The sequence below is a fragment of the Lissotriton vulgaris genome, chromosome 11 (assembly GCF_964263255.1).
Source record: "Lissotriton vulgaris chromosome 11, aLisVul1.2, whole genome shotgun sequence".
Classification (NCBI taxonomy): Eukaryota; Metazoa; Chordata; class Amphibia; order Caudata; family Salamandridae; genus Lissotriton; species Lissotriton vulgaris.
The window spans coordinates 734,350,414-734,377,687 of NC_141699.1; the positions used below are offsets into that span (position 1 = coordinate 734,350,414).

General features: G+C 47.6%; 1 protein-coding gene across 1 annotated transcript in view; it reads right to left on the reverse strand.

Moving 5' to 3' along the window:
* The window catches only part of GIGYF2 (GRB10 interacting GYF protein 2), a 1,722,773-nt gene that overhangs the window by 1,353,301 nt on the left and 342,198 nt on the right, over positions 1-27,274 (reverse strand). Inside the window, exon 6 of the mRNA XM_086942529.1 lies at positions 71-179. Within this exon, the coding sequence (XP_086798655.1) occupies positions 71-179 (109 nt within the window). The remainder of the gene's footprint in view (positions 1-70; positions 180-27,274) is intronic.

The following is a 27,274-nucleotide window of genomic DNA, read 5'->3' on the forward strand; positions in this document are numbered from 1 at the left end:
ACTGTTCTTTAGAAAGCTGTGATATGGGAAACAGTTGTGCTCTTACACAGTACTCCATTTCGTCAATTACCTTTCTTCCCAACTCTGTGATCTGTGCATTTCACGAATTCCTCGACCAAAACTGGATTCAACTTCATCAAAACTTCTTTGGTAAAAACCGCCCTCTCCTCGACCTCTTCCTGAAAAATTAAGAGTGAAAATTAAAACCGGTGACCTACTCACATATGGGTTTTTCATCATGAACGAAAAAGAACAAACGTTTGAATATGGAAGTGAAGGTGAGGAACATGCAGCATCTCATACTTCATGTGGGCCTTGAATTCTTGACTTAATGCAACAAAGTGACCATCAGTTCATCTGTGGGGAGACAGTAAGGAATATGCTACTTACCAGTATGCATCTGTTCTTGGCATGTAGGGCTGCTGACATTCATATCTGTGCATAGATCGCCGCCTAGTGTTGGGTCCGGATGATTGCACATTGTTGTCCTGGAAGAATCTTCGAAGTATCACGAAATAGGTGGCTCCTCCCCTGGACTACAGTGCGCATGGGCATCCTCTCCATCTTCAGATTGTTTTTCGCCATTGTGGCAGAGATGGTGTGTGATACAGTAAGTGATGTCCATGCTAACAAAGTATTATTGAATGCTACAGCTGCTACAGGCACCGGGGAAGAGGGTGGGCGATATGAATGTCAGCAGCCCTACATGCTAAGAACAGATGCATACTGGTAAGTAGCATATTCCGTTCGAGGCATGTGGGCTGCTGAATTCACATCTGTGCATAGAATGTATAGCAGTCTCTCCCCTAGCGGTGGTTGCCTGTGCCAGCTGCAGCAGTCTGAAAAAGAGTCTTGAGAACAGCCTGTCCTACAGCTGCTTGCTGTTTGGAGTGTACATCTACGCAGTAGTGTTTGGTAAATGTATGTATGGTAGACCATGTGGCTGCTCTAAATATTTCCTCTAGAGGAATGTTTCCTAGGAAAGCCATAGATGCTCCCATTTTGCGTGTGGAATGCGCTCTTGGGGGAACTGTTAAAGTGCGTTTTGCCTTCAGATAAAATATTTGGATGCATTTAACTATCCATCTAGCTAAACCATTTTTTGAAATAGGGTTACCTTTGTGCTGTGGTGAAAAGGCAACAAACAACTGTTTCGTCTTCCTGAAATTTTTTGTCCTGTCTATGTAATATAGGAGAGCTCTCAACATCCAGTGTGTGCAGGGCTCTTTCAGGTACTGACTGGATTTGGGAAGAACACTGGCAGTTCTATTGTCTGATTGATATGGAAGTGTGATACCACTTTGGGCATGAATTTAGGGTTTGACCGAAGCACGACCCTATTTGCGTGAATTTGAATGAATGGCTCTTGAATAGTTAGTGGAGGAGTGTGGCTCACTGATTAGAGCGGCAGACCCTGATGCAGAGGTCTGGCCCGGGACCAGGGTTCAAATCCCGACGCGGCAGGGTCCTGAGCCCAAAAATGTCCACGGACTCGATAATTCTCGCCTCGGTGCCTACTCTAATCATGGGGTCCCACGCTGCAACTCTGGGCAATAGCTTGCTTAATCTCCACTACGGCGGCCCACCCGCTGCGGGATGCCTGGCTTTCACCTTGGGGATGCCCAGTAGGGGTTATCTCACAGGGATAAAGCCAGGACGGGTTCCCAAGGCAAGCGCCTTGATGCCTTCGGGTGATACGTGCGCTATATAAGTGGCAATACATTTACATTTACAGGGCTTTGCAGCTCGCTAATCTTCTAAGCGAAGTAATGGCTACGAGAAAAGCCACCTTCCATATTAAAAATTGTATTTCACAAAAGTGTAAAGGCTCAAAAGGTGGTCCCATTAGTCTGGTTAAAACAACCTTTAGGTTCCAGACAGGTGAAGGTGGGTGTCTTGGGAGGGGGGGGGGGGGGGAAATCGGCCCTCCATGAATGCCTTAATTGCAGGCACTCTGAACAGTTAAAGGTGCTGCCTGTTTTGAAGGTAAGCAGCTATGGCTGCTAAGTGTATCCGTATGGACTAGATTGCAGAGGTGTAAGTGCAAAAGATAGCATATGATATTTTGAATGGACGCGTCCAGTGGGTTAATGTTGTTGTTGTTACAATAAATGACAAAACGTTTTCACTTTGACACATAGCAAGCTCTTGTTGTAGGCTTTCTTGCCTCCCTGATAATGTTCATGCAGTCAGGAGGTAAATTGAGGTAGCCGAACTCTAGGACCTCAGGAGCCGGATTGCAAGGTTCAGCTGCTGCGGATCTGGGTGCTGAATGTCTCCATGGCTCTGCGTTAAGAGACTGGGTGTTAGTCGTATTCTTTGATGAGGCACCACAGAAAGTTCTGGGAACGTGGTGTACCACGGTTGCCTCACCCATGTTGGAGCAAATAGGATTAGCGTCATGGAGTGCTGACGCAATTTGCGTGCCACCAGCGGTATCAACGGTGCTGGTGGAAAAGCGTAGGCAAATTTGCCTGACCAGTTCATCCATATCGCATTGCCCTGAGACTGCGGGTGTGGGAACCTTGCGGCGAAGGACCGGCATTTCGCGTTTTCCTTTGTGGCGAACAGATCTATTTCTGGTTGTCCCCACTGTTGGAAGTATGGTTGAAGCACTGAGGGGTGAATCTCCCACTCGTGCACTTGCTGGCTGTGTCTGCTGAGCAGGTCCGCTATCTGATTGTCCTTGCCTGGGAGGTGTTCCGCCATGAGAAAAAATGTTCTCTGGATGGCCCACTTACACACTCTTTGAGCCAGATGCGACAGCTGTGGAGAGTGTTCCTCCCTGTTTCTGTAGGTAGTACATTGCAGTCATGTTGTCCGTCCGGATCAACACGGTTTGTTGCACAGATGTGCTTTGAAAGCTTTGATTGCTATAAAAATCGCCATCAGCTCTAGCAGGTTGGTGTGCATTTATTTCTGCTGAGTGGTCCATAGACCCTGTACTGTGTGGTGGAGGACATGGGCTCCCAACCCTATCAGGGATGCGTCCATGGTTAGCACAATTTGTGGTACAGGCTCCTGGAACAGTCCCTTGCAAAGGTTTTGTGGTTTCCACCAATGCAGAGAGTTGTATGCGCGACTGGTCACCAACACTAGGTCGTTTAATTGCCCCTGAGCCTGGTTCCATTGCCGTGGTAGGCACTCCTGCAGCAGACGCATGTGAAGTCTTGCGTGAGGGACTAAGAAGATGCACGAGGCCATCATGCCTATTAGTTGCATAAACACTCGGGCTGGGAGTGAGTGTTGTGGCCTGAAATTCTGGATGAGCGTTTGAATGCTGTTTATTCTGGCAGAATTTGGTTGTGCTTTTGCTGCCAGAGTGTCTATTGTTGCTCCCAGATACTGCTGCACTTGGGCAGGCTGGAGATGGGATTTGTTGTAGTTCAGCGAGAAACCTAGACTGTGCAGGAGGTGAATAGTGCGCGACATGTGGCTGGCACATTGCTGGGCTGACTGTGCCTGTATTAGCCAGTGGTCCAGATATGGATAGACCTGTATATGCGGTCTTCTGAGGTGTGCAGCTACTGTCGCTAGGCACTTGGTGAACACCCTTGGGGCTGTTACCCCAAAGAGGAAGGACCATGAATTGGTAGTGCTGATTTAGAATTGTAAACTCGAGATATTTCCTGTGTGCCGGGTGTATAGGTATATGGAAATATGAGTCTTTGAGGTCCAGTGTTGCGAGGAAGTCTCCTTGACGCAACAGTGGCAACACTTGCTGCAGAGTGATCATGGGGAAATGCTCTGATAAGATGTATTGGTTTAGGGGCCTGAGGTCCAAAATTGGTCTGAGAGACCCGTCCTTTTTGGGGATTAGGAAGTACAGAGAGTACACCCCTGTACCCTGGTGTTCTAAGGGTACTAGTTCTATGGCCCCCTTTTGTAGCATGCTGATGACTTTTTGCTGCAAGAAGTGTAGGTGTTCTGCGGACATAGGACGTTGTCTTGGGGGTATGTTGGGCGGTGTGGAGGTTAATTCTAGACAATAGCCATGCTGTATAATTTGCCTCACCCACCTGTCTGTAGTTCTGTTTTCCCAGACTTGCAGGAAGTGCTGTAATCTTCCCCGACCAGTGTTAAATGGTCTGGGACCAGTGACCAGAAGTCACTGTTTGGTGTTGGTGGAGGATCTGGTGCTGTTATTTCCTCGTCCTCTACCTTTGGTGTTATTGCCACGGTATCCACCTCTACTGTTTTTGTTGTAGGTGTTTTGCGTGTTGCCTTTATTGTAAGAGGTTGCTGTACTGAGGCTCCTCTAGCAGCTCCTCTGTTGCCGGAGCAACAAAAGGAACCGCCTCTATATTGCTGTGACTGCAAGGCATCCATAGACTTGGCTGTCTCGGTGTCCTCCTTCATTTTGTCCAATATTGTGTCCACATCAGGACCAAATAAATAGTCAGGGTTTACAGGTTGATTAAGTAAAGTGGTTTGAACTTCATTTTTAAACCCAGAGATGCGTAGCCACGCATGTCTTCTGAGCATGACACTGGTGTTGATAGCCCTGGCTGCTGTGTCTGAAGCATCTAAGGCACATTTGATGGAGGCGTTATATGAGCTTTCCCTCTTGTATTTGGAATTCTGCCTGTTCCTTATAAAGGTCTGGTAGATGTTTGAAGATTTGCTCCAGTGTGTCATAGTGCATCCTGTCATACCTGGCTAACAGGGCTTGCGTGTTTGCAATTCTCCATATGTTAGCTGCTTGAGCAGCCACCCTTTTGCCTGAAGCCTCTAGAATTTTGGACTCTGTCTGGAGGTAGAGCTTCCCCAGAGGTTTGAGAATTAGCACGTTTACGTGCATTTGAGATGACTAAAGAGTCCAAAGGCAGTTGTCCCTTAATGTTTGTAGGGTCAACCGGTGCTGGCCTGTATTTTCTCTCTATCCTAGGGTTAATGACCCGTGCCCTGGTTGTGTCTTTAAATATGTCCCCTGCATGTTTAAGCACCCCTTTTAGCATTGGCAATGTTTTTAAGTTTTTTTCAGAGGTGCTGAAAGTGTCAAAAAGGAAGTCTTCATCAATGGGATCTGCATGCATCTCCACATGGTGATTATATGCTGCCCTTTCTATTAGTGCGTTGAAGGCAGCTGTGTCCTCTGTAGGCAATGTTTTAACAGGGTATGCAGTATTGTCTGGAATTGTCTGAGAGTCTTCAGGATCTACAGGGTCAGACCATGGCTGAGTTTGTATGTCCTGGTCATTATCCGTTGGATAATTGTACTGGTCATTGTAGGAGAGTAGGGTCTGCAATCCTATGATCACCCAGATTTTTTGCTTTTGTTTCACTGGTTTACGACTTTCTCTGGCTGTGGGCCTGCCAATCAGACCCACAGCCTGGCTGTTCTCTCTCTAAATTACAACATGTACCCTAGGTGCATTTACCAATTGGTACTGGGCCACCTTATCAGACCCTGTAACTCAGGGCATAGGTGTACCCAGGGCCTACCAGGGGCTGAAGCATGTATTATGCCACCCCTGGCTGGCCTCCTAAATTTGACACAACTGGCTGCATGACAGCTGGGGCAAAGTCGTGTAATCACCCTTTGCTGTAGATATAGTATACCTATATCTAACCCTAAAAATGGACACACAGATTCCTATCAGTCACTCCTATGGCAGGCCTTAACAATCCTGAAGGCAGAGTGCTTGGAATCGTGTGAGATGGTGCTCTGGCATGAGCTGAGCCTGTCTGCAGCTTGCGGAACCAAGTCCTAATAGCTGTTCCATGATATCGCATACCATATACTCTTAAGTGCATTATAATCCTCGCGGTTAAATGCTATCTTTGGTATTGCTTTATCAAAACATGTCGAGTAAGGTGTCATACGAATTGGAATACTAACAACTCGCCAATTCTGGCGACGGGGTTAGCATTCCACCCTTCTAGAGGGACACGACATGTAGGTAACTGTGAACCCCGGTTAAAGTTAACTAAAGCCTCAGCTCCACAAAATGGATGCTGCCACCACAGACACGAGTCTGACCCCCTGCAGCTGGGAGTCCTTCCAGCGAGGGGAGCCTGGACAAAGGGTTTCCTGTCGAGGGCGGTGCTAGCACCGTCCCAGACAGAGTTTTGTGTATCCTGGGTAGGCAGGGCTTTACAGGAAGGTGACTGCTGAGTGGCACCCCGGTGCTCACTACGCATAGGTAGGTCAGAACCAGTTCCAGGGGCACACCAGCCCCTGGCCTGGGGAGAGTCCGGCATGGGAGAGGGGTGTAACCATCCCCCTCCTAGTCCCACCCATAGGCAGGACCTAGTCACCGGGTCAGCCCCCTTTTTTAGTATAAAGATGGGAGCGGGCCCCCTGTTCAAATTAGATCATCTTTGGAATCAAGACACGACTTTCTGCGAAAGGACATCAAGATTTCTTCTTCAAGATTCTCCCTTGTGGCTAAGGAGTAGTCACCCTGCATCCGCAGGCACCATCCCAAGAACACTGCGGTCTGCTGCAAGTCCTTCCTCCGGAATCCGACGACCCAGCTCGACGAGACCCGGCTTCCCTGGCACCTCTGACCTCTACTCACCTCTACGGCAAAGCTGAGAACTGTGAGTGCGACGAGACCTCGAGGGACCGACGATCGCCAAGACTGCACGACTTCTTTGCAACAAGCCCACAGAGTCTTCCACTGGTGAGTGCTTTGGGGTCCGAGAAGCCCCAACCCTGAGCAGCTCCAGCACCGAAGATCAGCCCTCCAGCATCTCCACGATCTGCGTGGGGCCCTTCTGCTTTTGCCTGCTCACCGCGTTGTTTGGCTACTAGCCGGCTGGCTTGTGGCCTTCTTAACGACGCACGACGACATCACTGCTGCTGGTCTGGTTGCTCCAGACTGGCCCTTGCTTCTTTCTTCAAGAGAGGCACCCCGGACCCTCCTGGTCCACTCCAGACGCCATTTTGAGTCCACCGCGTGGGCTTGAATTTGCCAAGGCTTTGTTGCCCAATCCTGGGTCCAGCGACGCCGACAGCTTCATCCATCGTGGGACAGCTCACTCCTCCATCCTGGTCGCCGACAACGCCTCCTGGTCCTTGAGATCTGCGTGCACAGCGTCACCCACTCACCTAGTCGAGGTGACTACCATCCGGTGCCCTCCTGGTGCCACCTGACTACTGGCTAGTAGTCACAAACTTGGTCCCCTCTGCTTTCAGGTGTCTTCTATCATCGATCCAGGCTTGGATCCATCGAACTTTCTTCACTGGTCGCCTGCCAGCAACTTCTTTCTTCCAGGCTCCTGGTCCGTCTACGAGGATTCCCGACGTCTTTTTAGACCTATGCAGCTGCAGCCCCTGGGCTAGGTAACTTCGGCATTTCGGTGCCCCAGCATAGCCTCACTATCCAAGGGTCAGGATCCACTTTCGTTTTCCTCCTACCAGGTCGGGTTCGCCCGAGAACACTAACTTTCTGAAATCTAGCTACCATAGACTTTGTCCCGCATCACGCGTGAGAGTGCACACTCTGCACCCGAGTCCCCTGGGTCTCCTAGAAGTAATCTGAAGATTCTATAGTCAAGATCTAGCGATTCCAAAGCCTATTAGTACTGTACTTACCTGCTAGTAATCTCGCATTCCACTTTCAGAGTATATGGTTTTCCGTGCCCCTCGGGCATTTGTATATACTGTGCTAACTTAAGTATTTTCGTAAGAGTTTTGTTTTGTGCTTAGTACCCTGTCCTCATAAAGAGTACAGGGCTGTTGTGATTTTAATAAATACACTGCTTATTTTCATAACACTTGTGTGGTGTCCTTTCACTGGGTGTTCAAGGGGTACATGTGTGGTATAACAGCTGGTTTAACACGCCCTCTCGAGTCTTTAGCCTTAGACTGCTCGTATCCATGCTACTAGGATAGCTGGTCTATAAGGTTGATATACAACCAATCATCAATAAGGGTTGTTTGGACTGATACAAAGTGCTCACTAGAATAGTGAACATTATATATCAGGCCAACTTCTCACAGTCATTGTCCTCATACTCCCCATAGTCATCTGTGCGTGTGGGCGAGTACGTATAGGTTTCCTGCACATATGGTGTGATAGTCTCAAAGAGAACTGGAGATGTTGAAGTGTCTCTTTTCCTTTTTAGAGGTATTTTGTAGGACGCAACGTTAGTGGCAGGTCTGACTTTCCTTTTTAATAGGGTAACCTTCCCAGTATATGGGTCAACATACAGTTTGGACTGTTCTTCAGCTGATGGGTCCTGTTCTTCAGGTACTTTAGCTCTTTCCCCCAATTTTGGCTTTTTTGGCTGGGTCGGTTCGAATCCGCTATCTTGTTCGACCATCCTCGGCTTGACGTGCGGAGGAAGTCCGAATTTTATCGGTCCGAGAGACTTTGGTTGTTGGACCGTTTTAGTAGGCTGTATGATTTTTTCCGGCGCCGTGGTTATCGATCCGACTGTTTTTTGTTGTTCGATAACCATCCTTTGGCCCGGTGTCTACTTCGGAGCTTGCTGCTTCGGAGCGATGTTTTGTTGTCTTGGTTCGACTGAGCCTTCTGGCTCGATTCTTTATTTTGGCTTGAGTGTCTTTGTGTGCACTTGCCTCGGTTGTTCGACCCGTATTTTGGGATCGGCAACTGTTGTCCGTTCGAGTCCTTTATTTGTGTTGCTTGGCGTCGATGTCGTCGGCTCGACGGCCTTCAACTTAAATGCGGACATGGGTGTAGTGGCTCTGGCCTCGACAACCTTTGCATGCGACCTGGACGGGTCGACAACCTGTTTTTGTTTGGTCGGCTTAGACGAATCCGCCATTTTCGGTCCGAAGAATGGGATGTCGATCAGTTTCTGTTTCTGTTTAGGTTCTATCACTTTCGGTTTCGATTTTCCCAAAGTTTGGTAATGTCGCACCGATGGCTCTTGTACTATATTCTAAGCCGGGCTTAACCGTGGGGCTATAGAATCGACGTTTTGATCTTGGCTAAGGCCTTCCGGCGATGCCTCGACCCGAGCCTCTGGATCTGAACCTGCGAATATATTGGGCGCTGTACTCACGGCTGGCCCAGCGTCCTCGCCGGAGTCGTCTTCGACGGCTCCAATGCCTGGATCGTCGCCCCCTACCTCGACGATGTCTTCTTCGTCATCGATGTAGTAGTTGGAGTCATGTTCAGACTCCTGCTCCGACTGCTGATCAGAGTCTTCAGGCTCGACGACCTCTTCGTCGTCTTCAAAAATGTTCTCTGGCTCAGGCGCTGACTTCTGCATCGTCTGCCTCGCTGCTAGTCGAACCCGAAGTGTCTTTTTTGACCGAAATTGAGCACAAGCTAAGCAGTCGGCTTCGTTGTGTTCTGGAGATAAACACTGGTTACAGACTGGGTGTTTATCGATGTGTGGGTATTTAGAGTTACAGTTGGGGCATCGCTTGGAAGGACTTCGTTCCATCGACGATTGGCCCTGGTGTCGAGAAGGCCACGCGGCCCGATTCGACGTCCTGATTAGAAAGAACAGGAATAAGTTGTTGGTACCGATCGAAGTGCAATACAGACGCCCCAAAGGCCTTTTAGCCTTTAAAACGTTTTTAAACTATTTCCGAACTCTGAGTAACGAAAGTACATCCGAACCCAATGGCGGAAAAAACAATCTGAAGATGGAGAGGATGCCCATGCGCACTGTAGTCCAGGGGAGGAGCCACCTATCTCGTGATACTTCGAAGACTCTTCCAGGACAACAATGTGCAATCATCCGGACCCAACAATAGGCGGCGATCTATGCACAGATATGAATTCAGCAGCCCACATGCCTCGAACTTTAACTTCTGGTTATTAACCAAGGATGGTGGATGGATCATTGCTAATTAGTACTTCCCACAGCTGAACAGCCTTCCTCCCGATATATGGTTAGTATCCTGTATTCTTCTACATGCGGTCAGTGTCAAATAAGTCTTTAAGAAGGTAATCATTGAGTGTGTGCATCATCCATCCTGGTTTATACCCAACCCAGGCACAACGGTGCACTAAGGTCATACTTCAAAAATCAAGATTATAGTTACCTTAATTGTGCCTCTGTTACTCTTAACCCATATATTTTCCCTTTATGAACTTGTGGACTTTTGTATGCCTGTTGCATTTAACCAGGACTACATTATACACAGCATATTCCCATCCCAGCATGTGCACTTATCCTCGTCAGTCTACTTCAATTAAAAAAGGAACTAATTGATGAATGTTTTCTGGTCAACTCTAGAAAGGGTGGCAGAAAGGGTTGGATAATGGGATACAGTTTACAGATTAAGAGTAAGGGAGACTGAGTAGAAGGCATAGCAGTTCAGAAAGAGGAGGAAGAAAAGAAGGCGAAATTGGCATCTAAAGACCAGATAAAAAGGATGTAGAGAACCTCCAGGCCAAACCAAGTCTCACTGTGGGAGGGAGCCTCAAGGGCATAGTGGCAGTAGAATGCATGAGGATGATCCACCCAGAAAACAGCATGTGTGTGTGTGTGTGTGTGTATGAGAGAGAGACTAGGCTGAATAATGCCACAGGTGCTGCTTAAGCACCAGTGCACCTTGACACCAGATGGCTTTATGTGTAGTGGAGCAAAACCATCAAATCCTTGTGAAAAAAAATGGCTCTGATGCACAAATGGCATAGCACTCAGTTATCCACTTCGTTGATATTATGGCCATTAGCAAATTCAGTTTCCAGGGAATGAACCAAAAATCTAATTTTGTCTTTGGCTTGAAAGGCTTGTGCATCAGCATGGTGAGAATTAAGTTAAGGTACAAGTAGGATCCAGGATAACTTACAGGAAGGAATTAAGCGCATCATGTTCGTCACGTTACTAGACTGCTTCGTTAGACCTGGAAATCTGCACATTTGGTTTGTTCAGCTCCTCTGGCTCATGAGAAAGGTCTTGATGTGCACCTGAACCCCTGTCCACTGCAGAGATATAAACTTCACTTTTTCTGAGTAACATGTGAGCAGCTTACTGTTCCTTGCTAATGTTGGATGGCACATACAGAGACAATAGTTCTTGTAAAGGATTTCCTAGAGACCATCAGTATTCACAAGTTTGCTGAAGGCAAATGCAGTGAAGCATAGTAACTCAGTACCAAACCTGGCATTGTCCGTCTGGTGCTACCAGAATCCACACACACACAGGTCAACCCTGATTTTCAGGAAATTGGCCAAGAACAGGGGAGTCATAGGATAGGTGTATAGCAATGCCCCCGTTAATCCCATCATTACTGGTTTATCACACAAGGAACTAGCATTTGTGGTTTCAGGGAGAAATGACTGCATCAGTGACAAGTTGTTTCCATCTATCGAAGATGGCTGCATGAATTCTTGGGGAATCTAGCACTTCAGCGACACAGAGGAACTTCCTCAGATTGTCGGTCTGGTCTATCCGTGCAATATGGGAGACGAGCTGGAAACATTTCTGTAGCAGAGCTCGCTTCTCACAAAGCTAATGCCGGCCCAGCAGAGCCGGAGGCTTGGTGCCCCTTGTTTCCAGATGTAAAAAAAAAGTTATGGTGACATACATGCACATCACTATCATGGACCTCAGCACAAGGATACTATTTGTAATTTTCTGGGATGGGTTGTACTAGGTCTTCCTGCTCGGTTTGTTTGCCTCCTGTTTCTCAGCGATCATTACCTAAGAGTCTTAAGAAGTCCACAAAATCACTGATCGTTAGTCCATTAGGGAAAAGAACAGATACCATAATGAGGAGTCAAAAGAGAAATGTTGGCAAGGGGGCTAGGCGCTGGAGAGAGTGGAATTAGACAGCCTTTGTGGGACAACCCTCTCTACAACTGCCACTCCAATACCACCCTCATAATACGGCTCCAGCGTTATGCTCTTTTTTTTCTGAGCACTGCTCATAGGTATTCGTATTCCCATCCGGAGTGTCCGATGTTTTGTTTTTCACTCTTAGTAAGGGAGGAAAGTCTGTTGCAGGAATGTTGCCAAGTATATCTCCCACCCTACCACCTCCGCCATAGATTACAACCCCATGCCCCTGATGATGTTGGATCAAGAGGTTTTGTAGTGGCTCCACATTGTCTTCCAAGAAGATAACAATACTATACTATAGGTGCAGGACTGAAATGTGGTAGCTTGATTTGTGGTTGCATTGCTAGGTCTCAGTAGCCATCTCTCTGAGGAACCGATCCTTTCTGTGTCCTCAAAGTGAGTCAATACTGTCCTGTTCTCTACTACATCAAAACAACAGTGTCATGCATTTTTCCCTTGAACCTTTAAAAACCTAACTCTAGATAAAACAATTAGGCTGCACTCAACAGCCAAAAGCACAGCAGTGTTAAACAACAAATGCTCTACAGAAGTAATACATTCAGTGATTGGGAAAATCACTCCTTTAGACCCTGTATGACTAACAGTGAGTTTCTCCAGGTTGTATGGGGTGTCAGCTTCCCCACATGCTCGGTGCATGTTGACAAAAACAGTCCATCCAAATCAAGTCGCCAGTTTTAACCATAAGACAGGCATCGGAGATAAGCCTCTAGTGGTTGCAACATCACTGTCCAGACAATCTGTTGGTCTATCTCCAAACACTGGGAGCTCCTACCAATCCCTAGCTGCAATAAAGGGTCTGCACAGGCTTCTCAATCTAAGGGGCAGGTTCAACAACTAGAGAAAAGCTCCCACATTTCCTTATATCACCCTTGACCTAAACTCTTCTTCCACCATCATGTTCTGGTGATGGTAACTCGCATGAAGAAGTGACTTCCTGTTTCTGTACATGCCTTGGGGTCTCTCATGAGTGAAGATTCTGGTCTCTGAAAACTTGTATATAGATTAGGAAAGGGAAGAAAACAAGTTACTTTGGTTCTTCAGTATTGGTAACTTTCATAGATTCCCATAGCTTGTATCATTCTCCGTCGTCGGAATGGGAGCCTCAGTAAATAAAAAGTAACATAGCAGTAGGTACAAAAGAGAAAGAAAGACTTAGGCTTCATCTCATTTTGTAGCATAGCCACCTCTTTTTGCAAAAGAGACCAAAAACATGTAACAAATCAGATTAGCCTCACCCCATAGAACCTTCCTGAGAGAGCTTCAGATGTTCCTAGCCGTTGGTTAACAGTGACCACATATGCTGAAGGCTGAGCTTTCCCAGGGAAGGAGGGTGGGCGCATGGGAATCTATGAAAGTTACCAATACTGGAGAACCAAAGTTACAGGTAAGTAACTTGTTTTCTTACTCCAGTATTGGAACTTTCACAGATTCCCATAGCTTGTATCAGAGTTGCTAGCAGTTAGCAACAAAGCATATTTTGCGACAAATACTGAAATAACTCTGTATCCATATTTTCATAAGAAATAAACAGACATTGAAACATTAGTCAGTAAACCTTACCAGATACAAAATGTGCAATAACAGGAAGGAGGGATAGAAGGAAAAGCTCATCGCTTACTGGAAGAGATTTCTCAGGACTGCTTGTCCCACTGACTTCTCACTCACGGAGTGAGGCGGCAGTGGGACAAGCAGTTGTGCTTTATGAAAGTATGGGCACTGCTCAATTTTGCTGCCCTACAAATGTCCTTGATAGGAACTCCAGTGAAAAGAGCAGTAGACTATGAAAAGGATCTTGTGGAGTGAGCCCAGACACGTCCTTCTAGCAGCTTACCCGCCGCTTGGTTACAGTAGTGAATTGCGCTGGCACTACAACGTGAAATCCCTTGGTTTGAAAGAGGAAAACCTTTTCGAGGAGCACTAAAAGCAACAAAGAGTTGGGTAGATTTCCTGAAATCCTTGGGGCGCTGAAGATAAAATTTCAAACATCTTTGGACATCCAAGGAATGAAGAGACCTTTCTGCTGGAGTCGTAGGAAAATAGATTTTAGAATAACAGGCTCATTGAAATGGAAATCCGAAGTGACCTTTGGAATACATTTCGGATTGGTTCTTAAAATCAGTGTAGTTTTTGAACTGTAAAAAAGGTTCCTTAATCGTGAGAGCTTGAAGTTCTCCAATCCTCCTGGTTGACGTTAAGGTGAGAAGGAGAGCCACCTTCCATGACAGAAATGTAAGATCCGCTCTATGAATAGACTCAAACAGAGGACTCCTGAGATGAGCAAGAACCAAGTTGAGTTGCCACATGGGAGGCGGAGGTCGAACTGGAAGGAAAACTCTAAAGAGTCCTTTCAGAAATTGTTTGACAAATCTTGCAGACCAGAGCGAAGGGCCAGAGGCTGTCCGCCAAGTGTACCTTGATGGAAGAATGTGCAAGACCTGACTTAGCCAGAGACAGAATGTAAGGTAATATTTGATGAGGAGCAGAAGAGAACAGATGAAGGTTTTATCGGTGGCCCCACAAACAAAAAAGGTTTCCATTTTGAGCGATGGGTTTTATTTGTACTTAATGCACAGGCTTGAGCTAAAACCTCCTTACATTCTTGAGGGATATTTAAATTCTGGAAGTCTCGGTGCTCAGGAGCCACGTTGTCAACTGAAGTGAGCTCGGATCCGGATGTACCACTTGGCCCTGGGACATCGTCAATAGAGAAGGAATGGGACGCAGGTGAACCGGATGATCTTGAGCTCCGTGAACCAGAACTGGTGGGGCTACGCCGGTGCTATTACAATCATTGTGCAGGATTCCGTTTGGAGTTTTCTGAGTAATCTTGGAATCGGGGAAGTTGGTGGAAAGGCGTAAACAAATGCGCCTAACTAGGCCATCGAAAGAGCATTCCTCAACGATCCCCAATGGTGTGAGAAAGTGCCATCTTTATTGCATTGGGATGCCCCCACTTTTTGCTGAACTTCTGATGTGCTTTGATTGAGTGTGCCCTAGGCTCCTGCCAACCAGGTGCCCAGGGCCTGTGTTCCTTCCCTAAAACTGTGTAGAACCTAAAACCCAATTGGCATCTCTGGCCACCTATCAGCCCCTAGTAAATGGTACCCAGGGCACGGTGACCAGAGAAGGCCCCTAAGGGCTGCAGCACTTATTGTGCCACCCTTAGGGGCCCTGTACACAGACACCCACACACTGCCTTTGCAGGCTGTGTGTCTAGGTGCAGAACTAAACAAAGAGTCGACATGGCACACATCCCTGTGCGCCATGCGCACAAGACCCACTGCCCTATCATGCCTCAGTCACCCCACTAGCTGGGTGCACTATGCCAGTGGTGTGGGCACAGGTGCATGAGCCCTGTGCCCTACAGTACCCGGGGCCATTCCTGAGCACTGTAAGTTCAGTGATACCATTCAGAGTATATGGTACTGGGAGGTTGTCATTACGAACTCCACAGAACCATAATGGCTCCACTGAAGACTGACAAGTTTGATATCAAACTTCTCAGCACATTAAACCCACACTGATGCCAGTGTGGGATTTAAGGTAAAATGCACCACAGAGGGCATCTTAGAGATGCCCCCTGAACTCTAACCTACAATCCACGTCTTGTCTGAGTGGCTGCCAAACAGCAGACATGTTGCTGGACCCCTGGGTGGAGAGCCCCCCGTTCTCCTGGGCCTGCAACAATGCACATCCTGGGCGAGGTGCTAGGTCTCCTCCCCCAGGATGGGCAGGGGGGAAGCTTCAAAAGCATGCCACCCTTGAGAGCTTCCCCAGGTCACTTGCTGTACTAAGCAATTGGCCCCCACCAGTTCTGATCCCCCTTTGGCGGGAAGACTGGCGGGAAACCCTACGTCAGAAAGGGTAGTGTGCCAGCCTGTGCCAACTCCACCCCTCAGGTGGAGGAGGCGAAGTGAAGCACGGCCCCGGGCTCCGGCCATCTTGAGGATGCCCAATAACAGCTAGGCTCCTGCCCCCCTCCCACAGGAGAGGAGGTTGCTAGAGGGTGTACCCACCCCAGGAGACAGACCTATTGGTCCCTGCCCTTGCCTTACCTGTAACGCCCCTAAAGTTAGTATTTAGGGGCACCCTGGACCTTCCTTCCTCAGATCCAGATAAGAAAAGAAGAAAGAAGATCAAGAAGACCACCCGCTGTGCAGCTCTAACAGGACAACAACAACTGACTTGGCCCCAGCCCTACCAGCCTGTCGATCCTGGAACCTGCTCCCGCTTAATCCCGGCGACTCCTGCGGACAGCAACCTTGGACAACCCAGAGGACCTGCCTGCCTTGACCCTCGAACAGACTGGGACCCCCCTGAGCAGAGGCTCTGCTCCAACAGCAATACCCCTGGTGCCAGCCAGGAACCGCAAATTCTACTACTGTACCTTTCCTACCCTGGGAGACCCACGAGTCTATGCCCAGAACCTTAACTTCACTAGTCGAGTACTCACCTGGAAACCGATAACTCACTTTCCAGTCATAGGATAAAATTGACTGGTTTGACTCGAAAAATCTTCCAAGTGTGATGTTTGGAAACTCTAAAATAGTCCTATAAAATCAGCCGAATACCGAATTCCGAAGTACTCACCTGTGATCAGGAGAGAAGCCAGTACGGTACCTTGTAGCCCAGTACTGAACAGCAAAAGTAATCCTAATCGTGTTTACTATTAACCTGATTTTTCTCCATAGGAAACCATGGTCTGCTTTTCTGACAAATTTCTTCCAAGTGTCTACTTTTGCAAACTTGAAAGATTCCTTAAAAATCGTACCAACTACTGAAACGTAATTACTTACCTGTCTTAAGTAGAGATCCCAGTGCTGGACCTAGGAGCCCAGTACTGGATTACAAAAGTAACGAGAACATACTTTACCTGTGACCTGAATTTTCTCCCATTGGATAACGTTGCTAGATTTTCACGGGAACGTTTACAAGTTATAACTTTTAAAATACCTTCATATTCTTTAAAAATCAATGCAATAACCAAAATGTTTTTACTAAACTGTTTTCAGTTTAGACCCCAGGACTGAATCTAGGATCCAGTCCTGGAATTACAAAAATAATCTATAAAGTAATCAGCTGCATTTCTGTAGAAAAACCAATTGAGCTCAATGTTAAATTGTGTTAAGAATTTTGTTGCCTACTGCAACCACTGTACCTATTATGTTTACAAAGTTATTACCTTTCTGCCAAATAATTACCTGAGATCACTCATATTGAGAAAAGTATATTTTGATACCTGTTGGTTCTAAAAATGTGTGTGTAAATTAACGCACCCAGGCAAACAAACTAGCTACTGGCACACTTTGCAATTTTTGCATTATAGCATATGCATTCATTAGTAAAAGAGGGGACTATGATGTAAAATATTGGATGGTTTCCTGTCAAATGCAAAAATGTTTTATCAAGTCTCATCAATGATTCAATGATTTTATCAAATGTCGTTTTTTGTATGGAATTAAAATGTACTTTATGTGCTAAAACAGTTGTATACCATTAATTGTGGGTTGTCTGCCATTCAAAGTGTGCCAGTAGCTAGTTTGTTTGCCTGGGTGCGTTAATTTACACATATTGTTTACCCTGACCCAGGAACTTGATCCAAATCAGGGGGTCCTTGTTTTTCACACATAGGTTCTAAAAATATAACTATCTTTTGATATACAAACAATGGGCCTGGAGTTCAGTCCTTGAGTGTGTGAAACCTTTTGCTGACCGAGTGTGTACAACAAATGCTTTATACTGTCCTCTGGTACTGCCTTACTGCTCGACCAAGCTACCACTTTTGAGAGTAAGGTCAGCCCTGACTTTAACCTCAGTTATACCTCTGGGTTTGTGGTCTCTACACACACTGTACCTTACTTTGGTCCAGTATATGTAGAGCCACTTTCTCACAGATGGTGATCCCTGCTTGCGTAAAAACGGCATTTCCTGTTGTCTAGGGTCGCGAACAGGTCTATGGATGGAGTGCCCTAACGAGTGAAAATACTGTTGACAGTGCCCCAATCCACTTCCCACTCGTGACAGACTGACTTCAGACGACAATGTATCTGCTGTCGTGTTGAGGGTACCTGGAAGATGCTATGCGGAGAGCGATTTTGCCAAGAATTGCCTATTTCCAGATCTCTTGGGCCTCCTTGGAAAGAAGTTGAGATCTATTTCCACCTTGTTTGTTCACATAGTGCATGGTCGTCGTGTTGTCTGTACGGACCAGGAAGGTGGAGTTCCGAATCCTTCGGAAGGAAAGCCTGTAAAGCCAAACGAATTGCCTTGAGCTCCAGAAGATTGATGTGGAGAGTGCGTTGTTCGGATTTCCAGTGATCGCTTACTTGAAGGTCTTGCAAAACCGCTCCTCAGCCTTCTAGAGGCGCGTCCGTGGTCAGTATCAAAGGAGCTGGAGCACCCGTGAAAGTGAGACCTTTTGAGATATTGTCTTTGATCGTCCACCAGCTGATCGCCTCTTTTATAAGAGGAGTAACTATTATCCTGTTGTCGAACGAGCCTTCCCCCTGGTGTCATTACATGTCCATTTGTTCTTGTAATGGGCGCATACGAAGTCTGAAATGCGGAATTAAGGGAATGCAGGATGAAATCGATCCTAGGAGAGATTTGTATAGGCGGATAGACCGAGATCGTCTTCTTTGCAATTGACGGGCGGAAAAAAAATCAGCCTTTTTTGTCTTTCCTCTGATGGGAAAGCTTTGTAACAAGTTGTATCCAGAATGGACCCTAGAAACTTGGCCGACCTGGATGGAAGAAGGACTGACTTGTTTCTGTTGAACCCAAAAAATTGAAAAGCTAAATGCAACTTTCAACTGCCCTTGAGAAGATGGAGCTTTTATCAACCAATCGTCCAGGTAGGGAAAAACCTGTAGTGACTTTTCTGAGAAACGTTGCAACTGGGGCCAATACAGAGCGGATCTGAGTCCGAAAGGCAGGACCTTGAACTAAAAGTGGCACTTGGCTACTGTAAAGCATTGAAATCTCCTGTGGGCTGGGTGGATAGGAACTCGAGATCCAGAGTTGCCATGTAATCGCCTGGATTCAGGAGACGCAAGATATCCTGAAGAGACACCATCCGAAAAGAGTTTTATGAGAAAGGTGTTGAGCTCCCTCAGGTCTAAGATGGGGCGCCATTTTCCATCCGTCTTGCGAACCAGGAAAAAACGGGAATAGAACCCTTTGCCTCGTTGGGATAGAGGTACTGGCTCTATCGCTCCTTTGATGAGCAGTTGATGAGCTTCGAGACGTAGATGTTTTGATTCGGTGGCGCAAGGGGCTATGGAAGGTGGGAGGTGTTGAAACTCTAACGTGTGGCCAAACCGGATGATATTGAGGACCCACTGATCTGATGTTATGACCTCCCAGCTGTGGATGCATTGTGATATCCTGCCCCCCACTGATGTTACAGGGTTGAAGGTACAGTAGACAGAGCCGGGAAGCCGCTATTGGCGTTTAGAGGAATCTCTTCCCTGATGCCCCCGTCTTCCTCTTGAAGGCTGACGAGAGAAAGACGCTGATTGGCCTTGGCATTGAGAGTACTGAGGTTTGTACGACAGTTAAGACTGCGAATAGGAGAAGTAGCGCTGTTGGTATCCTACTCTGTATGTAAAAAAACCTTTTCCTCTTGCACCACGTAAAAGCACCTTGCGGGATTGCAATGTCCCCAGGGACCTTGCGGTTTCTGTGTCTTTTATGATATCCTGCAGAGCGTCGTCCACATGCTTTCCAAAAAGCATTTCTCCATCAACTGGCAAATCTACTTATGGGCGAAACCAGGTAGCCCGAAGCCAGCCTTGTCGTCTTAGAACAGCTGAACCTGCCAAGGCGCAAAAAGCAGTGGTGGCAAGGTCCACTGCGCAATCAATGATTTCTGAAGACCACCGCTCTCCTTCCTCCAGGATCTTCTTTGAGTCAGCTTTGGAACCATCTGGCAGTTAATCCATAAATGGAGAAAGTATCACCCCACCTTTGGCGATCATATCGTCCCAAAATTGCTAGTGCATTGGCAGCTCTAACAAGAAGGCTGGACATAGAGGAAAACCGCTTTCCCACATTATCTAGACGCCTACCCTCCTTATCCGGTGGTGTGGTAAGGGACGCACAATGGATTTTTTGACTTCCTTCTAACTGCCTGAGAGATAACAGAGTACGGCTTCGTTGACCAACCAGGCAAGCGGGACCATCTCCTGGAGCCTTACATTTTTTCTAGTCGCGGAAGAACAGGGATGACGGTAGCTGGAGACTGCATCACCTTTATTCCCTCACTCCATATATGTTTCACAATCTGCACACAACGGATGGATTTTCTGTAAGGCTCCTTAAAATCATAATGAAAGCATTCCGATGGTACAGTTGGAATGGGAAGAGCAAACCTTTTAGAAGCCCTCTCCATAATATTTAAGATTATGGAAACCTCCAATGTCGGCTGGAGGAGAATCTATAGGATCCGGTGATGGTGAAGCAGGATCCGGAATTCCCTATCTGGATTCGGGACCCGTTTCACATTCTGATCACCATCTGTTGAATCATCATCATCATCATCATGCACAGGGACAATATTCTGGCGACCTTCTACTGGTTCCAGCTCCGAGGTTGAGGTAATTGAGGAGCCACTGTAGCAGAAAAATAGGTCGGAGGTGGTGGAGGCGGCGGTTGCATTGATTGCTGATCAGAGTCTTGAAATGGAAATCTCCTCTTATAATCCAACAACACGATTTGTAAGTCACTAATTAGTGAAGATGGCATGGCCACCATACCCTGTTGGGTTTGCTCTTGAGGTCTATCTCGTGGAAAGTATTGCTGCTGTTCCATGTAATAGTCTTCAGAATCCGAAGAAATTTCTTAAAGTTGGGACGAACTGTAAGCATCTCCATAAGGACCCTTATCTTCCTCTGAATATTCCTCTTCCAAGAGCAATGCCGGAGGTAATGGTGTCACTCTAGGAGGAGATGTCATTTCCCGTGTGATTTGGCGTCTTTTTATTGAAATTTGAACTTTCTATATCGTCGACGAGGTCGAAGGAATCGTCGACGGAGAGTGGATCATCGACGACGATGGGCTGATAGTAGACGGTATCGTCGACTAGCTCGACGTCAGTACCATTGTAGATGTTGTCATTTACATAGTCGCCATCGTCAGCATCATCATCGTCGACCTTGAGGTAGTCATCATAGTTGACGACATTGTGACAGGTACCTGTAGCGTCGACGAAGTCGAAGTCCTCGTCAGCGAAGCTCTTGACGCCGCGCCCTTCGACGGAGCTGGAATAGACGCCAGGTAAATCTTAGATTTCGTCGACGTACCCGATATTGTCGTCCTCTGAGGCTCTCTCAGGAAGGTTCTATGGGGTGAGTCTAATCTGATTGGTTGTTACATGTTTTTGGTCTCTTTTGCAAAAAGAGGTGGATATGCTACAAAAAGTAATGATGGCTCCAATGGTCCAACATTTTGTAGATAATAACCACACTGAAAAAATTTCAGGTGGTCGGTCCTTTCAGGTATTAAAACCCCTCCTCGTGGAGGAAATGTGGAAACTTTACTATTGCAGAGAGAAGCATATTTAATACTGAAATATAACTGCGTGAGTGAAGGCCTTAATGAACTGCCAGAAATTTGAAGTACATGAGCAAATAGTCCTCCGTAAAAATGCCGAAGACGAAAATAAAGTTCCTTGAATGACTGTTCACGCATCTGGACTACACGATCCACAATCCCCAAAATCACATGACATCTACATTTTTTGGAAAAAAACGAAATAATTCATGATATAGGTAAGCTCCAAACTCGACAAGAAAACATACTTGTAATAAGTTGTAAGGAGAAAAGACTAAACATAATGCTTTTAATACAGCAGGGCACGCAGTTAGGCAGAACAACCGTTTATACGAGGCAACGCCTTCAACCCAACAAACGGGTGATTCCATCCTCGTAAAGAAAACATCAAGTAAGTTTTGTGTAACAACATATAAAATCATTTAGATACCAATAGCACACACAGAGCAAGCACTAATTTCTATTATTTGACCACTGCAGCAAATGCTGGTAAACTACCCCAATGATGAAATGGCTTCAATTTAAAAGTCCGGCGGGGACCGCTGCAAAGAAATCTTAAGTGCCCCATATTAAGAAACCAACTGGTGTAGTACGCTGAAGTCTCTCGTTCTAAGAGTATTGAAATATTTCCCCTTTTACCAATTAACAGACTCCGCCGCCACTCCAAAAATGGAATCTTGGATGACAATAACATATATGCCAGGACTCATCATCAAGAGTGAACAAGTCCGCATGCGATAAAACTCGAAGCGGTTGAACAATGGATGTCCCCCACGTAAAGTTAGAAACAATGAGTGTTTCTTTACTTTTACAGAACTAATTAGGCGCCCTTTCAGAGCTCGAAGTCACAAGAAACTTTCCATGCACAAGTTTCAACTAGATAACATTGTACCAACGACTGATACAATTTAAGCAGAATTAAGGTGAAGGTCCAAAATTGAATTGTTCCTTTAATTATGTACCGAATATGCTACTTACCAGTATGCATCTGTTCTTGGCATGTAGGGCTGCTGACATTCATATCTGTGCATAGATCGCCGCCTAGTGTTGGGTCCGGATGATTGCACATTGTTGTCCTGGAAGAGTCTTCGAAGTATCACGAGATAGGTGGCTCCTCCCCTGGACTACAGTGCGCATGGGCATCGACTCCATCTTCAGATTGTTTTTAGCCATTGTGGCCAAGATGGAGTGAAACTAAGTGAATGATGACCATGCTAGAAGTATATGTGAATGCTGCAGCCGCTACAGGCGCCGGGGAGGAGGGTGGGCAATATGAATGTCAGCAGCCCTACATGCCAAGAACAGATGCATACTGGTAAGTAGCATATTCGGTTCGAGGCATGTGGGCTGCTGAATTCATATCTGTGCATAGAATACATAGCAGTCCCTCCATTAACGGCGGCCGCCCGTGCCAGCTGCAGCAGTTTGGAAAAGTGTTTTTAGAACAGCCTGCCCTACAGCTGCCTGCTGTTTGGAGTGCACATCAACACAGTAATGTTTTGTAAATGTGTGTGTGGTAGACCATGTGGCTGCTCTACATATGTCTTCCAAAGGAATATTTCCAAGGAAAGCCATGGAGGCCCCCAACTTTCTGGTGGAGTGGGCCCGTGGTGGAATGGTGATAGTACGCTTGGCTTTCAGATAGCAGATTTGAATACATTTAACGATCCACCTGGCTATACCAGCCTTGGAAATGGGGTTACCTTTGTGTTGTGGCGCAAAGGCAACAAAGAGTTGCTTAGTTTTCCTAAAATCCTTGGTCCTATCAATGTAATACATTAGGGCCCTTTTGACGTCAAGCGTGTGGAGCATTCTCTCTACCAGTGACTCTGGATTTTTGGAAGAACACAGGTAGTTCTATAGTCTGGTTGATATGTAACTGAGACACTACCTTAGGAAGGAATTTAGGGTTAGTGCGAAGCACCACCCTGTTAGAATGAATTTGAATAAATGGCTCTTGGATAGTTAGTGCCTGGAGTTCACTAACTCGTCGTAGCGACGTAATCGCTATAAGGAAAGCCACTTTCCATGTCAAGAATTGAATCTCGCCGGAATGCAGTGGTTCAAAAGGGGGACCCATCAGCCTGGTGAGGACCACATTGAGGTTCCACTCCGGAGCTGGTGGCGTCCGCGGAGGAATGACTCTTTTGAGTCCTTCCAGAAAGGCTTTAATGGCAGGCACCCTGAAAAGTGAGAGGTGCTGTCTGTTTTGGAGATAAGCAGCCATTGCGGATAAATGTATGCGAATGGAAGCATAGGCCAGATTACATTTGTACAAATGTAAAAGATAACAAATGATGTTCTGAATAGATGCATCCAGCGGGTTAATGTTGTGGCCTGCACAATAAATGACAAACCGCTTCCACTTCGCCATGCTCTAGTGGTGGGCTTCCTTGCCTCCCGGATGATGTCCATACAGTCAGGAGGTAAGTTGAGGTAGCCAAACTCTAAGACCTCAGGAGCCAGATCGCCAGGTTGAGCTGTTGCAGATCTGGATGCTGAATGTCGCCATGGCTCTGCGTCAAAAGCCTGGGTGTGAGGCGCAGCCTTTGATGCTGTACCACGGACAGTTCCAGAAACGTGGTGTACCATGGCTGGCAGCCCACGTTGAAGCAACCAGGATGAGAGTCATCGAGTGCTGCTTCAGCTTGCGTGCCACCAGCGGTATTAGAGGTGCTGGGGGAAAAGCGTACGCAAATTTGCCTGACTAGTTCATCCATATCGCATTGCCTTGCGCCTGTGGATGTGAAAACCTGGCGGCGAAGCTTTGGCATTTTGCGTTCTCCTTTGTGGCGAACAGGTCTATCTCTGGATGACCCCACCTTTGGAAGTACGGGCGGAGTACCGATGAATGTATCTCCCACTCGTGCATTTGGTGGCTGTACCTGCTGAGCAAGTCCGCCATCTGATTGTCTTTGCCTGGGAGGTGTTCTGCCATGAGGAAGATGTTTCTCTGAATGGCCCACTTCCACATGCTCTGAGCCAGATGAGACAGCTGTGGAGAGTGTGTTCCCCCCGCTTCTGAATATAGTACATGGCCGTCATGTTGGCCGTCCGGATCAACACGACCTTGTTGCACAGATGTACTTTGAAGGCTTTTAGTGCCATGAAGATCACCATCAGTTCCAGAACATTGATGTGCATCTTCCTTTGCTGTGGTGTCCATAGTCCCTGCACAGTGTAATGGAGTACATGAGCTCCCCATCCCTGGAGAGAAGCGTCCGTCGTCAGGATGATCTGTGGCACAGGCTCTTGGAACGGTCGTCCCTTGCAAAGGTTTTGTGGATTCCACCAATGCAGAGAGTTGTATGCCCGACCGCTCACCAACACTAGGTCTTTCAACTGTCCGTGAGCCTGAGTCCACTGACGTGCTAAGCACTCCTGAAGCGGACGCATATGTAGTCTCGCGTGCGGGACTATGGAGATGCAGGAGGCCATCATGCCTATCAACTGCATGAACACTCGCGCTGGAAGCGAGTGTTGGGGTCTGAATAGTATCAGCGATTGAATGCTGTTGACCCTCACTGAATTTGGCTGAGCTGTGGCTGCCAGAGTGTTTATCGTCGCACCCAGATACTGCCGTATGTGGGCGGGTTGCAGGTGGGACTTTGGGTAATTCAGTGAGAATCCCAGATCGTGAAGAAGGTGAATGGTGTGGGACATGTGGGCGGCACACTGCTGGGCTGACTTTGCCTGGATGAGCCAGTCGTCCAGATAATGGTAGACGTGAATGTTTTCTCTCCTTAGGTGCGCTGCCACCGTCGCCAGGCTCTTTGTAAACACCCTGGGTGCCGTGTTGACCCCGAAAGGCAAAACTTTGAACTGGTAATGTCGGTTTTGGATGGTGAACCGGAGGTATTTTCTGTGTGACGGGTGCAGCGGAATGTGAAAATACGAATCCTATAGGTTTAAAGTTGCGAGGAAATCCCCCTGACTGGAGGCGCACAGCGGAATGGCTGTGTGAGACCGCAGCTCCGCCGGACGTCCAACATCCTTCGTCAAAACACACAGCTAAACGGGCCGGACACGTCCAATAATTAGAGTAACGTGGATCGGAACATACAGTGCATCAGATGTGGGGCCCTGCGCTTGATCATCGGGCGGCAGCGAGTAAGATTTGCAAATATACCCGCGATAGAGAGCGACGGTCAAGATGGCGGCCATCCGGTGACCCGACAGTCTGCCTCCGAGACCCTCGCCGAAGTCACAGTCGCATTGCAGTGCAGCGGTGTGGTGGAGTCTAAACTGTGAGGTGAAGCGCAGTCCCACGTATGTTCGGAGCGTGGAGGGTGCGAATAACATTTGAAACTACACGGAGCCCCTCGAGACCTGGAGGCGGCAAGATGGCGGCGTCCAGTCTGCCGAGACTCGACTAACTCCCATCGGAGAGCGTGAGACCCGGTGAGTGACTGCGAGGCTGAGGTTCAGTGTGTCACCCCTCGCGCCCTGCCATTCCTGCGTCCAGCATACTTTGTGGACTCTACTAATAGCGTGGGTCTGATTCACCGCCTGTGAGAGTGAGCCCATTTCCGCAGCGCGAGGGAGCGCAAAACTAACTCCTGCTACTGCACGCCCGCCACACGGAGATTGCACTGTCCCGGGACGCCCTACTGAGACATCTGCTTCCCACGGAGTAGAAAAATAGCGCACAATTGCACGCACAGGGCGCTATGGGAGGAACCTCGCTCCGTGGGGGGCGCTTTGATGGCGGCACGCATGGAGCGCAAATCTGAAGAGGTCCAGCTGAGGGATGTTATTATTGAGCTGTATCTGCTTGTCGCCATAGCCCCGCCAGGCAAAACAGTGTCCTTATCCCATTGCTTGTGACCTAACCCTGCAAGGTCTTGGATTACCATCGCGAGCGGGTGTCCCCGCTGAGCTTTCCTTCTGCCACCACGAGGCTGCGTGTGTGTGTGGTTCACAAGCCGTAGTCTACAGCGACGGTGGTGGGGGAGTTGGAGAGCCACCGGGTCACTGTGTGGCCGAGCGCACATCCCTCAGTCCCTCCCGGCAAGAACGTTCCCAGCCAAGACGGGGTCGCTCACTGCATCAACGAGATCCACACGGCAGACTACCAAGACCCAGCTCACGTTGCGAGGTAGGATGGCGAGACCTGATAGTCAGCAACCGAAGTTAAGCTTTGAATCGAAGAAGCCCACTAAAGGCGCGGAGGCCATGACGGAGAGTGGGGGTCCGCCTGAAGTGTCCGCAAGCAACAACATGGAGAAGATTCTCCTCGCCATCCAGTCGAACTTACAGGATATTAATGGCAAGCTCGATCATTTGACTTGTAGAATGGATGAAATGGCAGACAAACTCGAGAAACATGGGGAGCGGCTTGATGCGGCCGAGGTGCGGATCTCTGAGGTTGAGGACGAATCTAGAGCCACCACAACGAAATGTAATGAATTGGACAGAGTGCTCGAAGTGATACGTGCAAAGGAGGAAGAGTGGGAAGCGCGTTCCAGGCGCAATAATGTGCGCATCACGGGAGTTCCGGAGACGACCAACACTGGGCGCATGGAACTTTATGTCGAACAACTATGCAGGGAGTTGTTCGGCTCAGAGGCTCTGTCTTCAGTCTTCATTGTTGAAAGAGCTCGCAGGTCTCTCGCGCCACGGCCTCCCCCGGGCGCCACTCCCAGACCCATTGTCGCGCGCAATTTGAACTACCGTGACAGACACCATCCTCCGCCTTCCCCGTGAGAAGGGCCAAATAACGCACCAGGGGAACAAGCTGGAATTTTACCCCGATCACACAATCGCTGTTCAGCAGGCGCGGAAGGAATTTGCTTCAGCGAAAGCGAAGTTGCGTGAGTTGAATATTGTCTACGCCATGTTATATCCAGCCAGACTCAAGGTAACATGGGAAGGGAAAACTGTCATTTTGTCGAACCCTAAGGCAGCAATGGAGTTTGTCAAAAACGCAAAGAAACAGGTGAAAAAGACAGCCCGAGATGAACAAAATGCGAAATCTGAT